Source organism: Anticarsia gemmatalis, chromosome 18, assembly GCF_050436995.1.
Source record: "Anticarsia gemmatalis isolate Benzon Research Colony breed Stoneville strain chromosome 18, ilAntGemm2 primary, whole genome shotgun sequence".
Taxonomy (NCBI): domain Eukaryota; kingdom Metazoa; phylum Arthropoda; class Insecta; order Lepidoptera; family Erebidae; genus Anticarsia; species Anticarsia gemmatalis.
In genome coordinates this window covers 5,616,152-5,636,423 of record NC_134762.1, presented here as the reverse complement: position 1 = coordinate 5,636,423, position 20,272 = coordinate 5,616,152, and the positions used below count along the sequence as shown (strand labels likewise).

The 20,272-nt window shown below is 34.5% G+C and overlaps 1 protein-coding gene across 3 annotated transcripts in view; it reads right to left on the bottom strand.

Annotated features, from left to right (window-relative positions):
* Sox102F (transcription factor Sox102F) overlaps positions 1-20,272 on the bottom strand; it is a 274,330-nt gene that overhangs the window by 38,626 nt on the left and 215,432 nt on the right. For all 3 annotated transcript variants that reach the window (XM_076125982.1, XM_076125983.1, XM_076125984.1), the window contains one exon: positions 11,380-11,524. In XM_076125982.1, the coding sequence (XP_075982097.1) occupies positions 11,380-11,524 (145 nt within the window). The remainder of the gene's footprint in view (positions 1-11,379; positions 11,525-20,272) is intronic.

Below are 20,272 nucleotides of genomic sequence, written 5' to 3'. Positions count from 1 at the left end.
CTTCAACACCTGGTAATAAGAGGTAATTGACCTGTAAATAGTCCAATAAAAATATTGTAACATGACTTCCTTCTCATATCTTTGAGTCAATCATAAAAATCTTTCAAAATATGTGTCCGGAGTTTAAGATGTCATAATTTTTGTGTTTCTGCGAACATTTTGAGAACATAGCATGTGGTTAAACGTCGGTTAGCTTGTAATTTTCTAAAGTATGTGCTAATGCACTTAGCGCTTTCGTGACGACAGGGTTAATGACTAGAAGGCTGTCTACTCCGAAGATTGACGTGTTAATTAAATGCATCTCAGTTATTTTACTTAAAATCTGCCTCTACATTATTAATCATAAACAACTGTAACTTTAATCGTTGTAAAATAGAATTGCTACACCTTATGTCAACAATTTAAAAATAAAAATAAAGTTCTATTTTTAAAAGGATAACGTAGAAACTTAGGACGCGCATTCTCTTAAGCGCGTCGACCACCCAACAATGGCTGGCAATTAATAAAAACGACTTTTTAAAAAAGGAATCGGGACGAAACGACTCCCGCGCACCTTACGTTAGTCTAGGGTTGACAGGAATATTTCTATTGTTCTTTAAAAAGTATTTAACATTCTAAACATGGCTAGATAGTAATTACTTTAAATGTTAAAGATTTACCTCAGTAATTGTAAACATTTTTCTGTATTTCGCCGTGTGTTATTTGCTTTGTTTTGGGAATACTTTTTCTCGGTATTCATCAGCCCTAACGGCAACACATCACGGAATATACGCTCATCCGCGCACTTCGCACGAGATCACGTTCCGCACATTATTTTGATGAATTCCAATTTTGAACGCACCTACGCCATTTTGGTTTTCTTTTATTTACGCTCCTTTGTTGTAGAGCAGTCATTAAAAAGCATTTATAGGTAAATATTCTTAACATATAGGATGTTTTAAAAAAGGCAACAAATTTTACTATGAATATTCGTCGATTACCACTCGGTAATAATATTAAATTAAATTTTCAGATACAACATCTTTATAATATAATTTACGACGGAAAAAAATTTTGTTTCACCGCTAAATGGAAACAATAAAAGTTAAACAAAGCAATTAAAAATTCATCAAGTGTACAATTGAGAGTCACATAAACAACGTTTTATTGCAACTATTAATCATTGAGTTAAAATCTTGACTCATTTATGTAGGTGGCTATTGTGCGGTGTGCCTTTCATGCTCAGTGTGCCAACCTGTAATAAATCGCTCCAATGTTGCCATCAAAATAAATGTTACAAGAATTACAAGTCAGCCTTTCAACTTTCAACCAATTATTAACAACTTACCCGCTTTTTGTTTTACAGTGTCTACAATTATGTTGAAGTGTAAGTCAAATCAACGTGGTTTATTGTTGGTTTCACGGCGCATTTTCGTGAGTCAGGTGGAAGAAATTGTGGAGAAATGATTGAAACAATGTATTCAAAATGTTATTGTGTTACTTGCGTGCTTTATTTCTTAAATTTGTTTCCTTATACTTGACGAAAAATGTTGGTCTCAAAAGTAGTTTTATAAATGGTAAGCGAATAAAAGGTTTTGTCCTCAAATATTTCTCAAAAGCCACCATTGTTAATATATTAAAATGTAAAACGCTTTCATAATTTTCATGAAACCTCACCTAATTAGTACGATATTTCATAGCCAACAACTGTCACAAAAGAGGAGAAAAAAAGAATAAATGTAAAGCTTGTTTCTTTTCAAAAACAAAATACTAAAGATTTTTTTTTGTGTGGAAAGAGAAAAAAAATAAGAAAGAAAAATAGAAAGTCCGATTCATCCAGCGCTCGGTTGCTGGGTGCTCTATTCAGAAACAACTTATTAAATAAATTAACCGCAAGTTGGTGGAAAAGGAAAAACTAAGGCTGCGGTTATACGACTTCAGGTAGCGGGCGCTGAAGCGAGTGATGTATTACATTATGTTATTGTGTCTTTTAAATTACCTTTATTATACTCTATAATGTAAAAAGAATATTGTTTAATAATTATTTTGTTTTGATAATGATGGTGATGAAAGTGTGTATTATCAATTCATGTGTAAGCCTGTTTGAGATAAGACATATTCGTTCTTAATCTATGTATTATTGACTATGAAGAAGGGATTTATCGGTGTATCTTTTTGTAAAATAGACTTCAAGTGTTTCAATAATCATACAACACAAAACAAACACTTCATAGAATCTCCAGTCAAAGCCCATAATCGCCGCTTCCGCTAGACAATGTTAACAAAAACCAACGGCCAGCTCAACCGTAGTCCGGACAAAGCTGTTAATTCCTTAAAACTCGTCGTCATTCTATTCGTATTCAATGCGGACTGTACTCTGTGGAAGAAAGACCGCAAAAATAATTGGAAAGTGACGGGAATAACTACAGTTTAGTGATGGACTTGATTAGTATCGATATTGGTTTTATTAACTATCTTGTTATGTTTCACGGCCTCATGAAATGTGCGATTTTGCAGGTGAAAAGTTAATCTATAATTTTCCAATTTAACATCTATTGATTGTATTACTTGAGTCGTGTTTCTAAACTTGGTATAAAAATGAATTCTAACAAAATTCTTTAAAGTACTACAACTATTGTGTCCAAACTCACTACACGTTGAAGCTGCCAATGTCTTAACGTTGTTCACGCTAAGGAGCGCTTTTCACAGTTTTCCTTTCACACGTTTATCGATAAACAAGGCGCGCATCCCTACGTCGCCTCGGGAACGCGCCCCAGATTCCCAACTTTTCATCACTCTCCTTGCCTTCCCGTCTCATTGTGTCCGTGGGAACCTTTATTGCCCCCATAGAAAACCATGAATGCCGGCCAAGAAAAGCATTTGTATACTGAATACACACAAAGAACCATGTTTCAGTTGATTCCGGAGCTGTTTCAGACGTCTTTTCACTCCGGTATTTTCCGATTGGGGCACCTCTATTGGTTACGGTTTGTTTTGTATCGGTAAATGAGTTTCTACTGCAGAAAGGTTAATTTACTTTCCAATATGTTTTGTTGGGTCTTTGTTCGATTGGTGTTGTGGTCGAGTTTGTTGGATTATTGATTTACTTTCAGTTGAATAACGTTATGAAATTGATTTATCATCAAGAATGCGGCTTAAATTTATGATCTTCAAAAACGCTTCTAAAACAGGATCAAGCTTAGTCAAAATATAAGTACTAAAATTACTGAAACCTCAAATTAAAATTAAGGCATAACATTTCATCACCGCGAATGTGTCTGTATCGCAAACAAGTCTCAAAGATACGAACCATCGAATTCTCCACCGCGTATTTCCTACTAATATTTCAAAAAGCTCCACAAAGAAGATTTTCTCTCAAAGACGCAAGTTGGCGAACAATGTAGTCAAAGAAGGAACTCAGCGCCACTTATTTGAAAATGCCATTCAGAGTTTTTCCTCGCGAAACTTGCTTGGAGTAACTGAGCGTGGCTACTTAATTATGAGGGCCTGCTCAACTTTGGTGCATTCCCGCTATACAAAGGGGATAGATAATTTTGTTTCTGTTTTGTTTTACAGACACAAATGTTGGTACTGGATTTTGGTAGAGCTTTTCTGCAGTCGGGAGGAATATTGTGAAATATTCTACTCATTATTTATTTTATTGAAGAACAATATTTTCGGAACTAGAGACTACGATCAAAAATGAATAATAGAGAACTATAAAGTAGAAAACATTACACTTTTGTATCTAAAGGTCTCAGAAAATCGGGGAAAAGATGGCATCGTATGTACTCTTGTAAACACATATTTTTTTCTACATTCAGCATCAAATAGTCTTTCGTTTTTAAGAAGTATTGCTCTTGGTTATTGCCTCCGTGAGAAATAGTGGTAATTTCCCTATATCTTAGCTAGGAATAGATTAAACTATAGAACTCGTTCGTGTGTTTGATTATCAGTATAATAAGACAATCAATCTTTATGCCAGCCCGCTGATTATACTGTTATTTTCATCAATGTTTACATAATAACGGTGCACGGGATCGGGTGTTTTCATCAAACAAGTACTATAGCAAATGCATAATATTACATCGACTAACAAACATTTCCATTATTACGAAAAGTAGTAAAATAATTAATTAAATATCAAGTAAATACACACGCATGAATTTCAGAAAATTGTTAACAAACTTTTATATTAAACTATTTACTTCATAATTAACTTATTTTGTCGTACATAAGGTTGGGCCGCGGCACCTATCCAATAAATACTACTGCCCGAATAACAATAATCCTAAAAGTGCAACCACTACAAGAAACCTTAGCAATTAAACAGACTTCATACCATTTATATAAAATACAACATCCTTTAGCCTTCCGTTGAACTAAAAGCACTAAAAATCGTTTAAATACGGCGCTTATCATCTCCGATGAAGCATACTAAGTTATTAAAATGCATGTAAAAGAAAATAAACTGTGTATTTGATAGGTAGTGGCAGATTAATGCTACTATTACTCGATAGCTACCACCGGCGACAAAGGTGAAATCGTGTGCTGTTAATGCACGGAGATTATTCTATCTTGTACTTGAAAATGGCTGTATAAAATGTGTTATTGCTTTTAATATGTATGCTAATATTGAACGGATGGGATCGCTTCTTGTTTTGATATTGTTTTGTAGCGGTACTTTAGTACCTAGATTATATTTGTGTGGAATAATCGAAAGGCGTATTTTATAGAGTTTAATCGCCGCCATTCTCAAAATATGCATTTGCTTCTCACTGAATAATTGCGTTTTTATTCTATTATTGCATAGAAATCGAACTATGACTAACTTCTATACATAAAGTTCTTTTTATAATCCAACCCACTGGAATAAAGTTGAACTATCCCGAAATAACGCACAGATACCAATGAAGTATTTAAACAAGAAGAATTATACCTTCATCTAATACTAAATTTTCAACGTCTTAAATCACGGACAAGTAGGTAAATTATCCGTAAACCAACAAGCGAAACACTAGGTACAACAAACTATGTATTAATGGATTTCCCCAGATTTTTACAACCGCGAACGTTGCTGTATAAAACGGCTTATGAAAAACCAAACATCGTAAATGCCTACACTGAAACGACGCCAATAAATTTCCTGTGCAAACCATAAAATTCTATTTATACCTACGCTCAACCATTGTTTTCTCTGTGATGACTAGCGAATCAAATTATTGGCTACAAACGCCCAACAGAATAACGTTCTTATATCTCAGCTTTACGGACGATTTTCCCGTGCAAGATATCTAGGGCTGAGGCAGGGTGGGGATAACAATTGTCTATTGTGTTGGCTATCTCTTTTGCGCATCGCAGCGGCGTCTTTGTAAGAAAAGGAAGGAAGTATACTACTGTTGCGCTCTCACACAATGATCGGTGGAAATGGGCACGCCTTTGTGCCGCAGATTTTCTTCTATTCGTCCGTTTACAACGGTTTAGTCATGTGTTATAAAATTTTGTGCGCATGCCTTTTAGTTATGGTTTGATGATAATGCCGCAATAAATACATACAAACGACTATGAATAGGCAAACAATATGAATACCTAAATAGATTAAGCAACGGCACTTAGTCCATACACACAGTTATTGTAATAATAATACAGCTTGTGTCGGTAGAAGTGCTTAGACGCTCGATCCTTATTAAAATAATAAGCGCAGTTTAATAATACGGCATAAATTGGACAAGCATTTAATGTTAAAATATGTATAAATGTTATTAAATTAACTATGCGACGAGCGTACCGTAAAACCATGTCGTTTTTGTATCGGTTATTACGATTTTCCTTAACCGGTTTTCATCGGGCACCGCGTCAAATTTCGCAATACGTTCTTTCATTTATGAGTAGCCGGCCTTATTAATAGTGATGGGAACTGGGAATGAAATTAAATAATCAAGATTATTTTTTGCGAGGTGATGAAGGTCGTATCTATAAACCCATTTTTAAATCGCTTTTCAGTGTATTTTCTACTCTTGTTTAGTCGGAAGGCTCGTTTTTCCGAGAAAATTCATGAATACCATTTCATGAACATGATAAGATAAAAAATCGATATGATAAGCGATTGGTATAATTTCGTATTTATCCAAACAAACAATACTTAGCTTTATAGCGCAATAATTGCAACAAATCGATCACCAGTGAGCATTCAGACAGTTTAATAATTTGAGTATCTGTACAACGTTAAGCAACGTCTAAGCTATTAAAATTCTAGTTAAGATAACCTAAGTCGTGCCTCTAATTTGTGTAGAACATGTAGTTAAAATACTTAAATATTGTGATGTATGGTGTGCAGGAACAAATAGGGGTGACGGCAGACGCCAATCATCAATCGTTTCTCTATGACTAATCGTTCTGTCAGTAAACTAATCGATAAACTGTACATCGATTACTTACAACACTGTTTCGACATTTAAAACGGTTTTCGAGTGTTCGTCTTGAAACAAAATTCATAAGTAGAATGTAAATAATAAATATGATTAATAAAAAAATTACAGTGTTCTTTTTTGAAAACGAAAGTGTCAGAGTTTACATACGCGGGTAGTGTGAAAATATTTTTGAGTGTTGATAAAATGTGAAAATGAAGTGGTGAAATGTACGGGACCAGAACAGTAAATAAACATCCTCGTCACATCGGCGGCCGGTTAAATAGGGACACGACGCTACACCGCTAAAGAGCGTGTTACCACTACCAACATTTAATATTATCTTTTTAAAGTTTTTAATCAAAAACCTTGTCACCACACGTCTGTCCGTCACTTCTCTAGTTTTCTTTCAAAAACTAATTGGTCTGACACGGTTAACCCCTCAAATGTGGGGATATATATATTTTTTTAATTTGAAATATTTTTTTAAAGAGCAACTTGTTGACTCTCTTTTTCACCGGGTCGTAGTTGGGCGGTTAATGGGAAATGACACCTTTTAAAAATATTTCTGTTTTAGATTTTGATGCGTCCGTTGATTCCTTCAAACATGTATGATGTTGGAATTTGTTGCGTTTATTTGATTTAATGTGTTATGGTTTGTGCAGGCATTTGTATTTTTCTATGAATACCATATTATTAAAAGCGTTACGTAGTTATTGAAATATTAATTACGTGATTTGTATTCCGTTTATAGTTAAAAGAAATTGTGATAATCGGAATTATTTATTTTGAAACAGACACTGATGCTTTGTTTTAAAGAAGGAAAAATCTTGTGTCATGTGATTACCATTATGAAATATTCTATTTAAAACTTAATGACTTTTTCTTCTGAAAACGTACCTACTTACATAATATATGTAACCACTATACTTGCAGTTTCATTAAGTATAACGTAACATAGAAAGGGAACAAATCTATTTCAGCGCGAATGACAAGATACAAAAACAGCTCAAGTAATTCATTACTCCATCAATGGATGTGTTGACTTCTATCTGTGTGCATCCCTCGCCTCGTCCGCTACACAAATAACGGACAACAAAAATGGCTACCCTACTAATTTATTTGTTTTTAATTTTTAAAAACAGAACGAGGAAGCGGACCAATGAGACGCGTCCTCGGACTGATTGTCAATTAGTGACATCAAACGGGCTTTTTGCGAATTAAGCGCTCGTTTGTGTTCATTTTTTGTCCAGCCGTCGTCGCGTGCTAACGTTTGATGCGTTTTTCCATTTATGCGTTTCATTTTCATATTTCCGTTTGTCTGCCCGTATGGGGTTGCAGGGGTTACAATATAGGGTGTCTGTACATAGCAGCCGATGTTTTTCATTTATTTCGGTGATATTTTAATTCGACTGAGTGCTCTCGCAGACGGATACAGATTTTTCATGTTTTTTGTTTTAGATAGTGTTGTTTAAATGTATGAGTTGATAGATTAGTCTGCGAAGCGAATGAATGATTTGATTTCTTGTGCTTAATTTATTAGATTTCGCACTTAACATACCAGTTGGAGTGATTCATGTATGATTCAGTATTTATTGATGGGTCGTATTAATTAGGGCAATATTTCATTATTATTTAGTGTTAAGTTTAGATAAGTGACACAGAAAAATATGAAGACAACTTTATTCTATTTTTGTGTCATAATTTTAACACTGACTGAAATTGGTGTACTCGTACAGGCTCTATTTGAATATCAGTTTTGGATGACGTCAAAACGAAACAGACACAAACAGGGTGCAAACAAAACAGTCAGAGGTTCTAAAGACAAAACATAAAAAAGGTTTTGATGAATCGAACGCGGCGTATCGAACGCTATTCGGAATGCACCCGGTACAGTCAACAAAGGGACGTTCTGAAAAAAACGCGCGAATGCGAACGCGCCTGCCATTAGCCGCTCCCATTTGCACCGCTATAGACGGGCCTCTTCAATCTATACCGTCAACAATTGTAGGGTTGATGCCTCACGTTTGCACACGATATTAAGAGCTTTAGATCGCAGTTCATTATGTTAAGGAAAAAAATCGGTTTGTTCTGATTCTCTCGTTGCTTTAAAAGCAGGCTACATCATATAATTTTATTTATTACATTCAATCTCCACGAAATTCATGTCGTGGACTTTATATGACTTGTTTAAAAAAAAATAATCGATGCATATACAAATCTAGATGAATTTTAATTTTAGTTGTTATAAACGAGAAACAATTTAAGTTAGCTAAGGATTACTTTATTTTTGGTCTGTTTCGGCCCCACGTCTACAATACTGGGCAACGACCAAGTCAAAATTCATCATATTTTAACACACAATTACAATATGCAACTAAAACACCGAATCCAAAATCAATTGCACATAAAAACAAAACGAAAACAAGCTATTAACAAAAAAATATCCGTATTTTTGCCATCCCTGTACAGAGGGCATGTGATCGAGTGTTGTTCGAGTTTTTATCGCTGATTCATTAGTAAGAGTGTCTTTGTTGCCGACTGTACAGTACAGCTAGTGCCCGGTACAATATGCATTCAACATGAAAATTGATTCGAGATGAAAGGATACACTCTGTATTGTATACATTGATAATTGAAAATGAATGTGCGTTATGAGTCTGTTAATTAGGGGTAAAGTTGTGATGTAAATGGGAGTATATCGATCTGTTTAGTGGTTTGGGGTGTTAGGGAGTGATTTGGATAGACGCATAGATTATGATTTGTATTAGTGGACTGTGTACTCATTTGCAGGCGCGACTTAGTTCCGTTGAAAACTAATTTGAACATTAGATGTGTGCGTAAATAAACAAATTGCGATTTTTGTGCGAGAAGATAAATGTTATTTGTGTTTACGAAATACAAAAAGTAGTTAATTAATAAAGCAATGATCAAAAACTAGTACTTTTTCAACAAATCAAAGATTTCGAGAAAATCTATCGGATTTAGAAAATCGACTAACTCCTGTACGTGTACCTAATCCTTAAACAAAAAAGGTATCTACAATAAGGTCTGTCTACATCATCATCTAAATAACAAAGTGTTTTCACAAGAGTCGCGGGACCGTAACAAACCTAATTTGTAAAAAGGGTAAACAAAAAGTTGAAGTTTGAGGAAGGAATTACAATGAAAAAGGCCCTCCTTTTATGTGCCTCCTTTTGAGGTTGCATCCATTTGTTAAGTTTTGATTCGGTAAATAAATAATATGCGAGATTGATTTGCGAAATGTCATCACTCTGTTTTGATTAACAAAATTGATTAAAAATAATGATGACCGATGCAGTCAATACGCGGTCCATCAAACGCATTTTCAGATAATTTTCTCATACAGATATGAATTATTCCGAAATAAATTATCATCCAATGTTATTCGAACTGCACTAAAACAGTTAAAGTAATAAAACTCGCCGCAAGTAACAAATTCAGCCATTCCTCTGAACTTAATCAGTAACTACGACAAAAGCTTTGTCAGAACAAAAGCTAGGAACGCAGTAACATCGACGCATCACCCATACATTAAGTTTTACTACGCAAAAAGACAAAACGCTAAGTCGAAATAAATTCCGCATTCCCATAACAATTATCAATAGCATTGTACAACATTTATGTTATGATGTACAGTTGGATTCTTGTAAGTAAACGCTATACGACACTGTGAAACTGTCAACTCCATAAACGCGCATGAAATGGAACAATAAGCTGCAGTTTACGAACCAAACGTAAAGTTCCTAAACAGGAATAAACCTTCATGCCTTAGCCCTTTTCAATTCGTGACCTGGCATGCAAAACAGATGTCTGGAGTGAGATAAAAGCTTTTGAAAACAAAGTATTACCACTCATTCCTAAGTGGAGTGGAGGTCAAAACGATCGTGAACTTCTATTTTAGTATTACTCCGTGTATTCTAATTACTGATTGGAGTTTGATTGTGGATCGGATTTAGGTATGTGCGGGCACATTGTTCTCATTTGGCTCTAGTATAAAAGGTATTATACTAAAATAAAAAGGCGTTTATTTTTGTAGGCATAACTATTTGGCAGCATTACGTTTTGGAGTTAAAACTAAGTGTTATTGCAGGTATAAAATATATTTTTAGGTTTACGATGTCCATCATGAGAACGCAGTCTTTCATCAACAAAATAATTATGATGTCAAAACCGCATAACGCGATTCAACAGCCAAGTATTTCAAATAAAAATCCCTTCGCTGCGGAAACAGAAGTCGCTGGAATAATCCTAAACGCATTTATCTCGGTCGATGCTAATCCGAGTAACTTCATTACAACAAGTTGGCACAACGAACGAGGTCATCTATGTACTGTATTTTTAATACAAAATGTGAAATAAGATAGTATTGAAGACGTGACAAATTTGGTATCAGCTATATTTCAGAGATCAAAAGCGTCGGCTAGGCAATCAATTCTACAGTCTATAAGTATCAAATATTTTATTGACGATTGTTGACAGTGAAACTATTTTTTAAGTGTGGGATCAAACAGATGTATCGTAAATCATATTAAAATTCTATAACATTGATGTATGTTACAAGCAGAAATAGAAAAAAGAGATCGCATTAAGATTTATTCTGAAGAAAAGATGGACCGTGGATAATGGATGCGCGAATGTTTCGTTACAGTTGTTACTAATATTATAAAATGTCTAATTATTATCTTACAGTGTTCATCGTAACGAGTCATTTATTTTGTGTCAGCAGCACTTTTTAATCATTAACAATATTTAATTTACCCACATGTCGCACTGAAAATTGCTTGTACTTTTCTCGTCTATTAAATCGTATAAAACCTATCCGCCACCACATTCGTTGCTGGGCTTTTTAACCTTTTAAATACCTTTAAAAGGTAAAAGAACTTGCATGCCTAAGATTTCGTCAATGTTTTCTCTCTTCTTTACAGTAAGTGATAATCAATTATCTTTGTTCCTATTTATATTTTCTTACCTTTGCATGTTCCTGTTGCGCGAGGAGCTGTTCTCTCACCATCTGCAGTTGTAGGATCATCTCTGATAGCTGTCTCTCCTTCTCAAGCACGCTCTCTCCTGCTAAGGCCTGCAGCGCCGCCGCGTCCAGAACTCCTCGTCGATCACTGTGGACAAAGAAGATTTTATTAAGTATTCCGCTTTATGTAAGAAAAAATTGAGGATCTGATTCTGATGAAGTTAAGATAAAAAGATTTTGTAAAAAAATTGTATTTTTTTCGTATTATTCGGTGTTTTGTTAGAGCTACTGCTAGTATTAGTTCATCTCGTTATTGCCAATTGAAAATAATCGTTGAGTAAAAGTCAGAGAGCGCCTGAATATGTTATAAATTTGACCTCTGAAACATTGACTGAAAAGCCATGAACGGAGTAAGATGCATATATAAGAATTAACGTATATAAAACATACACTAATATAAAGACAAATATAATTTTCTAAACAGCAAATATCCAAGTAAAGTCTTGCAATTCTTCCATGAGCTAACATTTCCCGAGTCAATAGCAGTTGGAACACAAAATTGTACATTACATAACACAGTATCAGGTGGACTGGAGTCGTGTGAATAATTCATGACGGCTGCGTCACCGGATGGCACAGCTATGATACCAACAAAGAAAGATTACGCGATGGAATACGTGCTCTACGGTTACCGAAGGAACCAACGATAATGATACACTTGGAAATATTCCAAATTCTTTCGAAAGTACACGTTTTAGTTCTTGTTATTACCGGTAAAACCATCATGTAATTTAACGTACCCAAGGACTATTAGAAATACTCGAAATATTACAACTTCGAGATTATTTAAATTCGAGATTCTTTTCCAACAACATTTTTGTTCGTCTCATTCCTTTTCCTTTAAAAGTTGTAAGTTTAAGTCGTACTTGCTCCATTTCGGCTTCCCGTGGTAGCGGTTTTATTCGAGCATCGCAAACAAATGCATCAGAGGACGCTCTGAATTATTAATGTAGCGGTCTGAAGCTCCTCTTTCTGGAGGTTATGACGTAACCTCTTAGTGTTCACTATGTATTCTATTGGCTTACATTTTTTAACATTTATTATCCCAACTTGTGTTTGTGTTGCTTACTTAAAATGATTATTATTTTATCATTATGCGTATTGACTATTATAAAGTGCAGGTATTGTAGGCATTCATTTCATTATTTTATTACTACGAAATTAAATGTGACCATATTTTCAGTGTAAATAATGAAATAATTGCATACAATACAACGCTTGGCTACCGATTCTGGGTAATTAATAAAATCGTTTATGGTATCATAATGGATTCGATATAAACTACAAACCGAATCACCGACATTATTCATACACGTGTAATGAACGAAATCGATCAAGGAATACGTAAGTAACATGACAAGGCTCCATGTTTTTAAATAACTTATTCAGCAGTTTTGAGAAATGATCAGCAAGCTTCTTAATTGCAAAAAAAAAGTTCAACGTATACCCGATTGTTTCGCGCTTGTCAGAATACTTCGCAACGTCTTTTATTTTAACACGATACAAAAGATTGGACCACTTTCTTAAAGAAAGGGCTCTTTGTAGAAACCAGTTCGGTGAAAAAATAAATTAACGGGACCTAATTAAAGATTTCATTTTTTACTATGAACCAATTTATGTTTCACGAGAATTTTGTTCGAATGAAACTCTCGTATTGAGAAAATCACGAGTGATTTGTGGAAACGTGATTAGATGTTTTTGTTTTGGTTTGTTTAGTTCCTTTAAATTGTAAAATTGAATTGGTGGCAGAACTGAATAGACTTTAGCTTTTAATGTTTAATTTGGATCTAGTATAAAATATGTAAGAAAAATGTTTCTTTAACTTGCATGATTTAGTTTTAGGTATGATTTAACAGCAGGTATCTAACGCGCAATCAAAAGATCTGTTCATTCCTTTCCCACGTCCCAAAAGAAAAATGAATTCGTTAAACCGTTTATGGAAAAACATAATGAAAGCGATACTTTGATTGATTAATATCGAAACAACAATCGAGACCAAGAATCACAAAGCAATCGCAATAAAAATAAAAGCTGTATCGATCATACACGATTCGTGTCATACGATTCAGAGAAACACGTTTTTATTTTCCTGTTCAATGAGAATGCCACTTATGATTTATTATGTTTTGTACTTGTAACCCCATAGGAATAAAACTAGATCAGTTTTCGAGGAACTACACACGTTATGATTGACAATGAATTTGGTGTTACAAGTGTCAAACCACTTTTGGATCAGTCTTGCGTAAAGTCGTCGAAGAAAGCTGCGTGGACTTTTGCAATAGAGCTTCAAAATTCGTGTATTTTCTAAGCTAATTCTATTTACTTCGACCCCTTTTCTGTAGATACAGAATCAACCGTTAGTCGTTATGTTATCTTGATTTATCTAAAGTGCGATCGATTTGCACAGCGTCACTGTTATGGTTTCTCTGTCGAACGCTTTAATACTCATAATTACTTGATAATAGATACGTACGTCTATATTCAAGGGATTAATTAAACAAACACGCGACACAAAAATAACTTGGCAAAAACTGGCTCATCTTTATATCCTTACTAGCTGACTCGCGCAGCTCCGCTCACGCGTTCTTGTTTTTATTTAATACCGCGCATTTTCAAATTTATTCACCATTTACACCTTCTCTGGACTTCCACAAATAATTCAAGACCAAAATTAGCCAAATCTGTCCAGCTGCTGTTCACGAGTTATAGCGAGATTAACTAACGAACAGCATTTCTTTTTTATAAATATCTTTAGTAGTAGTCTCAAGCTACAGTAGTGTAAAAATGGTTATAACCTGACTTACGTTTATACTGCAAATTATAACGAACATTTTCATTCTAAACTATTAAAACGTCACAGAAAAAAAAGGGAAATTGATGGCACTTAAAGGTAAAACAATACACTTAGTAGTAACTACATTAGAGAGGGCCCGTAACTAAACTAGGGTGAACTAATAGAGCAATTCACTACCGCCGCTGGATGTTCGCCGGCGAATCTATTCGATTATTCCGATTCACGGAGCACTGGCTGCGTTAATTTACTGTTTATGGTATTGCTTTTGGACAGCCCTAAGTTTTTTTTTGGTTGACGTTTGTTGTTGACTAGTGAGACAATAGAGAAACGGAGAATTTCTGTGTTTTTAGATCTCAAAAACCACTCACTTCACAATTTTGATATCAAATTTGACAAGGAAGAATAGCCCATTTTTTGAACAGCAGTTTAAAAAAATGGGCTATTCTTTCTTGTTCAACATACAATTTGAGAGATACTATATAGTTATTTATAGCTAAATGGTATCTAAATATACACATGTATATAATCAGCATCGAACGTTATTGATTGATATCATGATAATGATTTAACCATATATAAAAAAACTTCAAAGGTACATTGCATAATACAAGGTACAATGAATACTAATTACGATATGAATTCACTTATTACCCAACAAATTGATCTATAAACTACGACATCTTAACCCCAAAATAGTTGCCGGACAGTTTGATAACAACACGACGAAACAGCTTTGTTTGTCGCTAAACAAAAGGCGGAGAGGTGTCTTGAAAATCTCAAGGGTTGTGTTGAGGGGTGACGTCATTAAAATGGATGCCTGGGGATCGAGCGAGATGAATTTGACACTATACAGCGGGAGACATTTGATGTTTACATTTTAGACTTTGGTGATGTTTAGATTGTGATCTTAGGTTTGAGAACAGTAACTGGACAAATCTGGATAATACACTATACAATACGACAGTGACAGGTTCGAGTAGATTTTTTCTAAATGTTTTTTATGACCAGAGAGTCGTGGAGTGCTTTCAAACTGTTTACATGACAGACACACAATTTTAGACTAGAAATACTTTTCTATGAATATTTCAGAAGTATTTGATATGAGAAACGAACTTACTATATGTGCTGCATAAATAGTAGAGTTTAGCGTCCATTGCTATCTTCAAGCTATCTTCCCTATGGTATCTAGTTTCAAAATAATAACGTATTTTTGTGATACCTAATTATACTTTCCTGTAAACTTTTTATCAAACGTCCATTGGTTTGGTTCGAAACCGATATTTTCACATACACTGTATTTATCCTCAAATCTCATTAAAAAGATAGCAGTCGATAATTCAGTGACCTTTATGAAACTTCGCCAATTACGAAAGGAAATCAGAGCACTCTGTATAATCGAAGTTGGACTTTTAAAGAAAGTCGTTATAAAAAGCTATCCGATATTACGGCTTGTCAGTGCCACCTGTCGATGCCTTGATTGTGTGACAAGAATGTCTTAAATGCCATTATTTTTTGAGGGAAAATTGCTTTTTTGAGTTTGACATTGTTCTTAAACACTGTTGTTACATGTTTTGGTTATATGTTAACTATGACATCTCATTGCTGGCTGGTATCCTGTTTTCTGTAAATTGCCATATCTTTTTTGATTAGTATTTGAATAATTTTTTAAGTTCTTGTTAGTCAGAGGTCTACATTCTTTCATGTTTATATTTTATCCTCAAAACTTTCTTCGCAGACTCCATTACATAAATACAATTATTTACAATCAACAACAAAAATATTACGCAAGCCATAATTCAAAACGCCCAAAATTAAGACGTCGCTTACGTCATTTCCTAACCAAAATCTTTTCCGAAGTTCATTCTTTTTAATTTTTCTTTTGATTCTATCCCTGCTTCGATTTCGATCAAAATGTCTGAGCATCAAAGGCGAAAGAAACGTCAGTAATTGAGATAATAATTGGTTTCCGTATTATTTGCGGACAGGGAGCCTTTGATACGGAATTACCTATGTTCCGAAGTCGTATCTATGCTTAATTGTAAGGTAATTAGCTGTCGGTTCAACCATTTTTAAAAAGATATCGCGGGGTGATTTTAATTATAGAACAGTATATTTTTTTCTTCTTAAAAAAAAGAACGTTGTCTGTTTTAAATTCATGAAGCTTAAAAAAATTGCAGGATGATTTTGAATTTAGTACATTGTTTTTTTTTTCATATTGTCTGCTCATAAAATAAAAAAAGATTGTTATTTGAATAGATAATAAACCAAGTCGTGAATCGACACGTGACATTTATTGTCGTGTTATGCAAAAGTTTACTATGAATAGTTTGTAAATACAATGAAGATACTTAGTTGTAAATAATGAATGCGGAAGACATGTCGCGATTTAGGATAGAGTTATGTTTTTAATAGTATTTTAGTTCCAGGTCATAGAAGGCGAGTCTCTAACATTAACCGACAATATTACAAAACATTGGCTTTCAAACTTTCGTAAATAAAATTATATATTATAATAATATATAACACAAAAGTATTTTTTTGAAGAATCGAACACAAGACCTAGATTATGTACTAATATGGACTTTTAAAAAATGGGAGCTCCTCTATTCCACGCGCCTTTACAATCTTCCGAAAGCACGTATTACGCTTTCAATGCAGAACTAAACTAAAAATTAATTGCCATCGTACGATAGCGACTTCAAGCAAAATTACAATTTCAAACCAGTTCGTCTCCAGAAAAATGAGTGCAACCCTTCTCATTTTACATCGAGATAACCAAACAACGGTTTACATTAAAGAAACAACGGCTTGCACCGTCAACACACATCATTTGACATTACGTATGCACCACTACCGGCTGACGCGAACACAATTTGCGGGGAACAATAAAAAATCCCTTAACGCAAGAGCGTTTGTAGGGTTATCCGTCTTGTTCGCCCCTGAAGACAGACGTGAAGGGTTAGTGTGGACATGCCGTTATTGTAAAAAAGTTCTTTAGTTTTAAATGTTCGCGTTGTATATGCCTAAAGTCTGATATTTTACAGGAATGAAAGCGAATATCCTTTTTATTAATTTCAGGTAATTTGTCCGTTTTTATCATTTTGTCTATATTATATGAAGCGAGTGCTGTCTTTGAGAGAGAGAGTAAGACCTAGCGGATCCCAGGGTCGATGTCTAGTCAAAAATCTGCTGTTAAGGTTTTTTTTCAAATCATTTAGGTAGTTAGTTATGTTTTAGGGTACAGCTAAGGGCTCCGTACATAAATTTTTACTTTGATAATAATTGATCTGTAAGGTGTATTCGGTAGATTATTAACTAAACTATTAAGTAACGAGTTTCAGTAATATTCAGTATTAATATCTGTATACTTGTTGCTTTGTCATTATTACTTACCAGTAGTACTTGTTCGACATCTGTCAAAAAGTAGCAAATTAGTTAACACGCGCTCCATGTGTAAATAAACGCATGACCTTCAAGTATAGGTAATGTAGGAAAAAATATCATTTGAAGAAACAGTAATTAGAAAAAATATTACGCGTTATAGGTTTATTCAGACGCATTATCAAGCATGTTTTCTATGTTTTCAATAATAAAACACAGTATTTTGTATCGCTACCATGTGACATGGGCGTAAGTAATGTAAGTATGTAATATTAAATAATGTCCATACTAAGTAACTACATCAACCAACTTCTCTTCTTTTTAAACTACTTGAATAAATAAAATTTCACCGAAGAAAGTACTTATTGTCACTAAGACACATATTTTGTTTCAATTTCTTTCTTTATTGACAAAATGCTTCAATTCGAGACTACGTATCCACAGCATTCTTTCATCCAACAATACGCTCATTACTAATTTAGACCTCCGGTAGTCAGTCATATAGTTACGTTTTTATAGAGCTCGGCGCGGTGCGGTGCGACACGACTCGCGGCTCAACCGGTAGGGGACCGTCGACTGATAGCATTTTAAATCAGGTTAAGGTCAACATGAAGCTTCAACGGGACCTCTCTTTGATTCGTACTTTACTTTGTGATTTTTTTTGCCCAAAAAACGAAGTGTCTGAACCAATTGGACCCCTATTTTGATATTCATTGTATTGGTCTTGATTCGTAGGCAGTTTTTTCCGTGACATCATCTTTGGACTGCTTTTTATTTATCTGCTAGAGTGTATGTTTTGTCGAGTTTATTTTTTAATTGTTGCACAATGTTTCGTAATATGTGTATAACGGCGAGATTAAAATACAAGCCAAATATCTTTAGATTAGTACGAGAAGAAAAACAAATTATCGAAGATTTCTAGTTCCCAAGATTAGCAATCTTAAACAATCTCTTCGGCTTTACAATTCAAGAAGATAAAAAGACTCATCATCTGTTTAGTCTTCTTTGACATCATTTTTATTGTGTTTTGGATAAAATTGAGCAAGGCAGACTCTATCCCAGAGTTAGCTAAGCCAGTATTGGATAATAATTATGCAACACGTAAAAGTAAACATCGATTGTGAATTGTAATAATATTTCCGTAAAACCGGAATGTGCCGTTCAGTTTATTGATCCTGGTGTTTAATTATGGCGGTTAGATAACAACGTACTAACGTTAGATTATTGCAACGTTTTACCAGAATGATATGTGACGTGTTTCTTAATAGAACTGCTTGAGATTATGTTGCTACTTGTGTTGAACGGATAAGTTATGGAACATCCGTATAGTGTTGTTTTAGAACTTGTTAATGTTCCATGCTTTGTCTGTGTTTTTTGTAATTTGTAATGTGTTTTGTGTGTGAGATTTTGTTAATTTTTTCTAAGTATCTAATTGTTATCGTGTCCAAAAATAGGCTGTCAGTTTAAAGGACTCTTCGGATTGTCTGTTGTTTATCGTAATGTTGGTCATGTATAGTTTTGGTTGGCATAATAGCCTAAATTAGTTTTATTTAGAAATGAAATGTGAATGAAACGAAATCGTAGCTTTATGTATATTTACGTAATGTATACAGCCAGTATTTAGCTAATATGGATAGTTGTTGTGTTCAGTTCGTTAGGAAAAAGACTGGCTAGAATTATTTCTAACGATTCTCATGATTTTTCTCCTAACGTAACACATTTATCCACTAACTGGCTACGTTTTTCTTGTGTAGTTTTTGCTTTTATCGCACTTAATAATCTATTCAATTATTCCATAATGGCGTAAAGCTCTGTCGTTACTTTATTCAAGTTTCAACAGACTTTAATGATGACTGTCGGGAAAACACGTTAGATGGCTAAGCGCCTGCATTTATAACGTTTATGTCATTTCCTCCGTTTAACTCGGTATATTTATACTCACTAGATTGGCCTTTTGTGCCGATTCCATCATAACTTTCACCAATTTCGATAATACGTCTGCTCTGCACCAATAACGAACCAGCAATTTTACCTAACCCCTCATAGAACCAGTTTTATTTCACACAAAAATAGTTTCGCCAAAATCACTGCATAAACCACCGCTCAATAAATAAAATGGACCGAACCTGTCCGATTCAACGTCAATAAAAACACATCCCAAATGTAAACGAGAACGATGCATGAATTCTTCATTTCAAATTGTATGGCCATGTTAGGGCATTATCATTTTTAGTGCTCGCCACACTGGTATATTCAGATGGAATTTTTGATGCACTGGCGACACAGGCGTGCTGCGATTGGCCGCCCTGAATATTGTATGAACCAATCACCGCGTTGCGCTTAACGTTGCATTCCAATTTGAAATCGTGAAGGCGGGAAACTGCGACAAAGTTGTGTTTTGCAATAGCGCGCAATAGGCATAATTTGTTGTTACACAATCAAATTGGTTTTCCGAGCAGGTATGTGGCAGCATAGCGCAGGACATAATTGGAAGGCCGATTATTGGGACGCGGTAAGTGAATTTCCTGCGTTTTATTAGTATTGTAGGTATATTATGTCTGCAAACTAGTTGTGTACTTGGTCTAAAGTTCATTCAACTGCAAACATTCCTACCTAAGTTTCTAACAAACAAAGAAAAGCTTAGTGCACCATCGCATTACA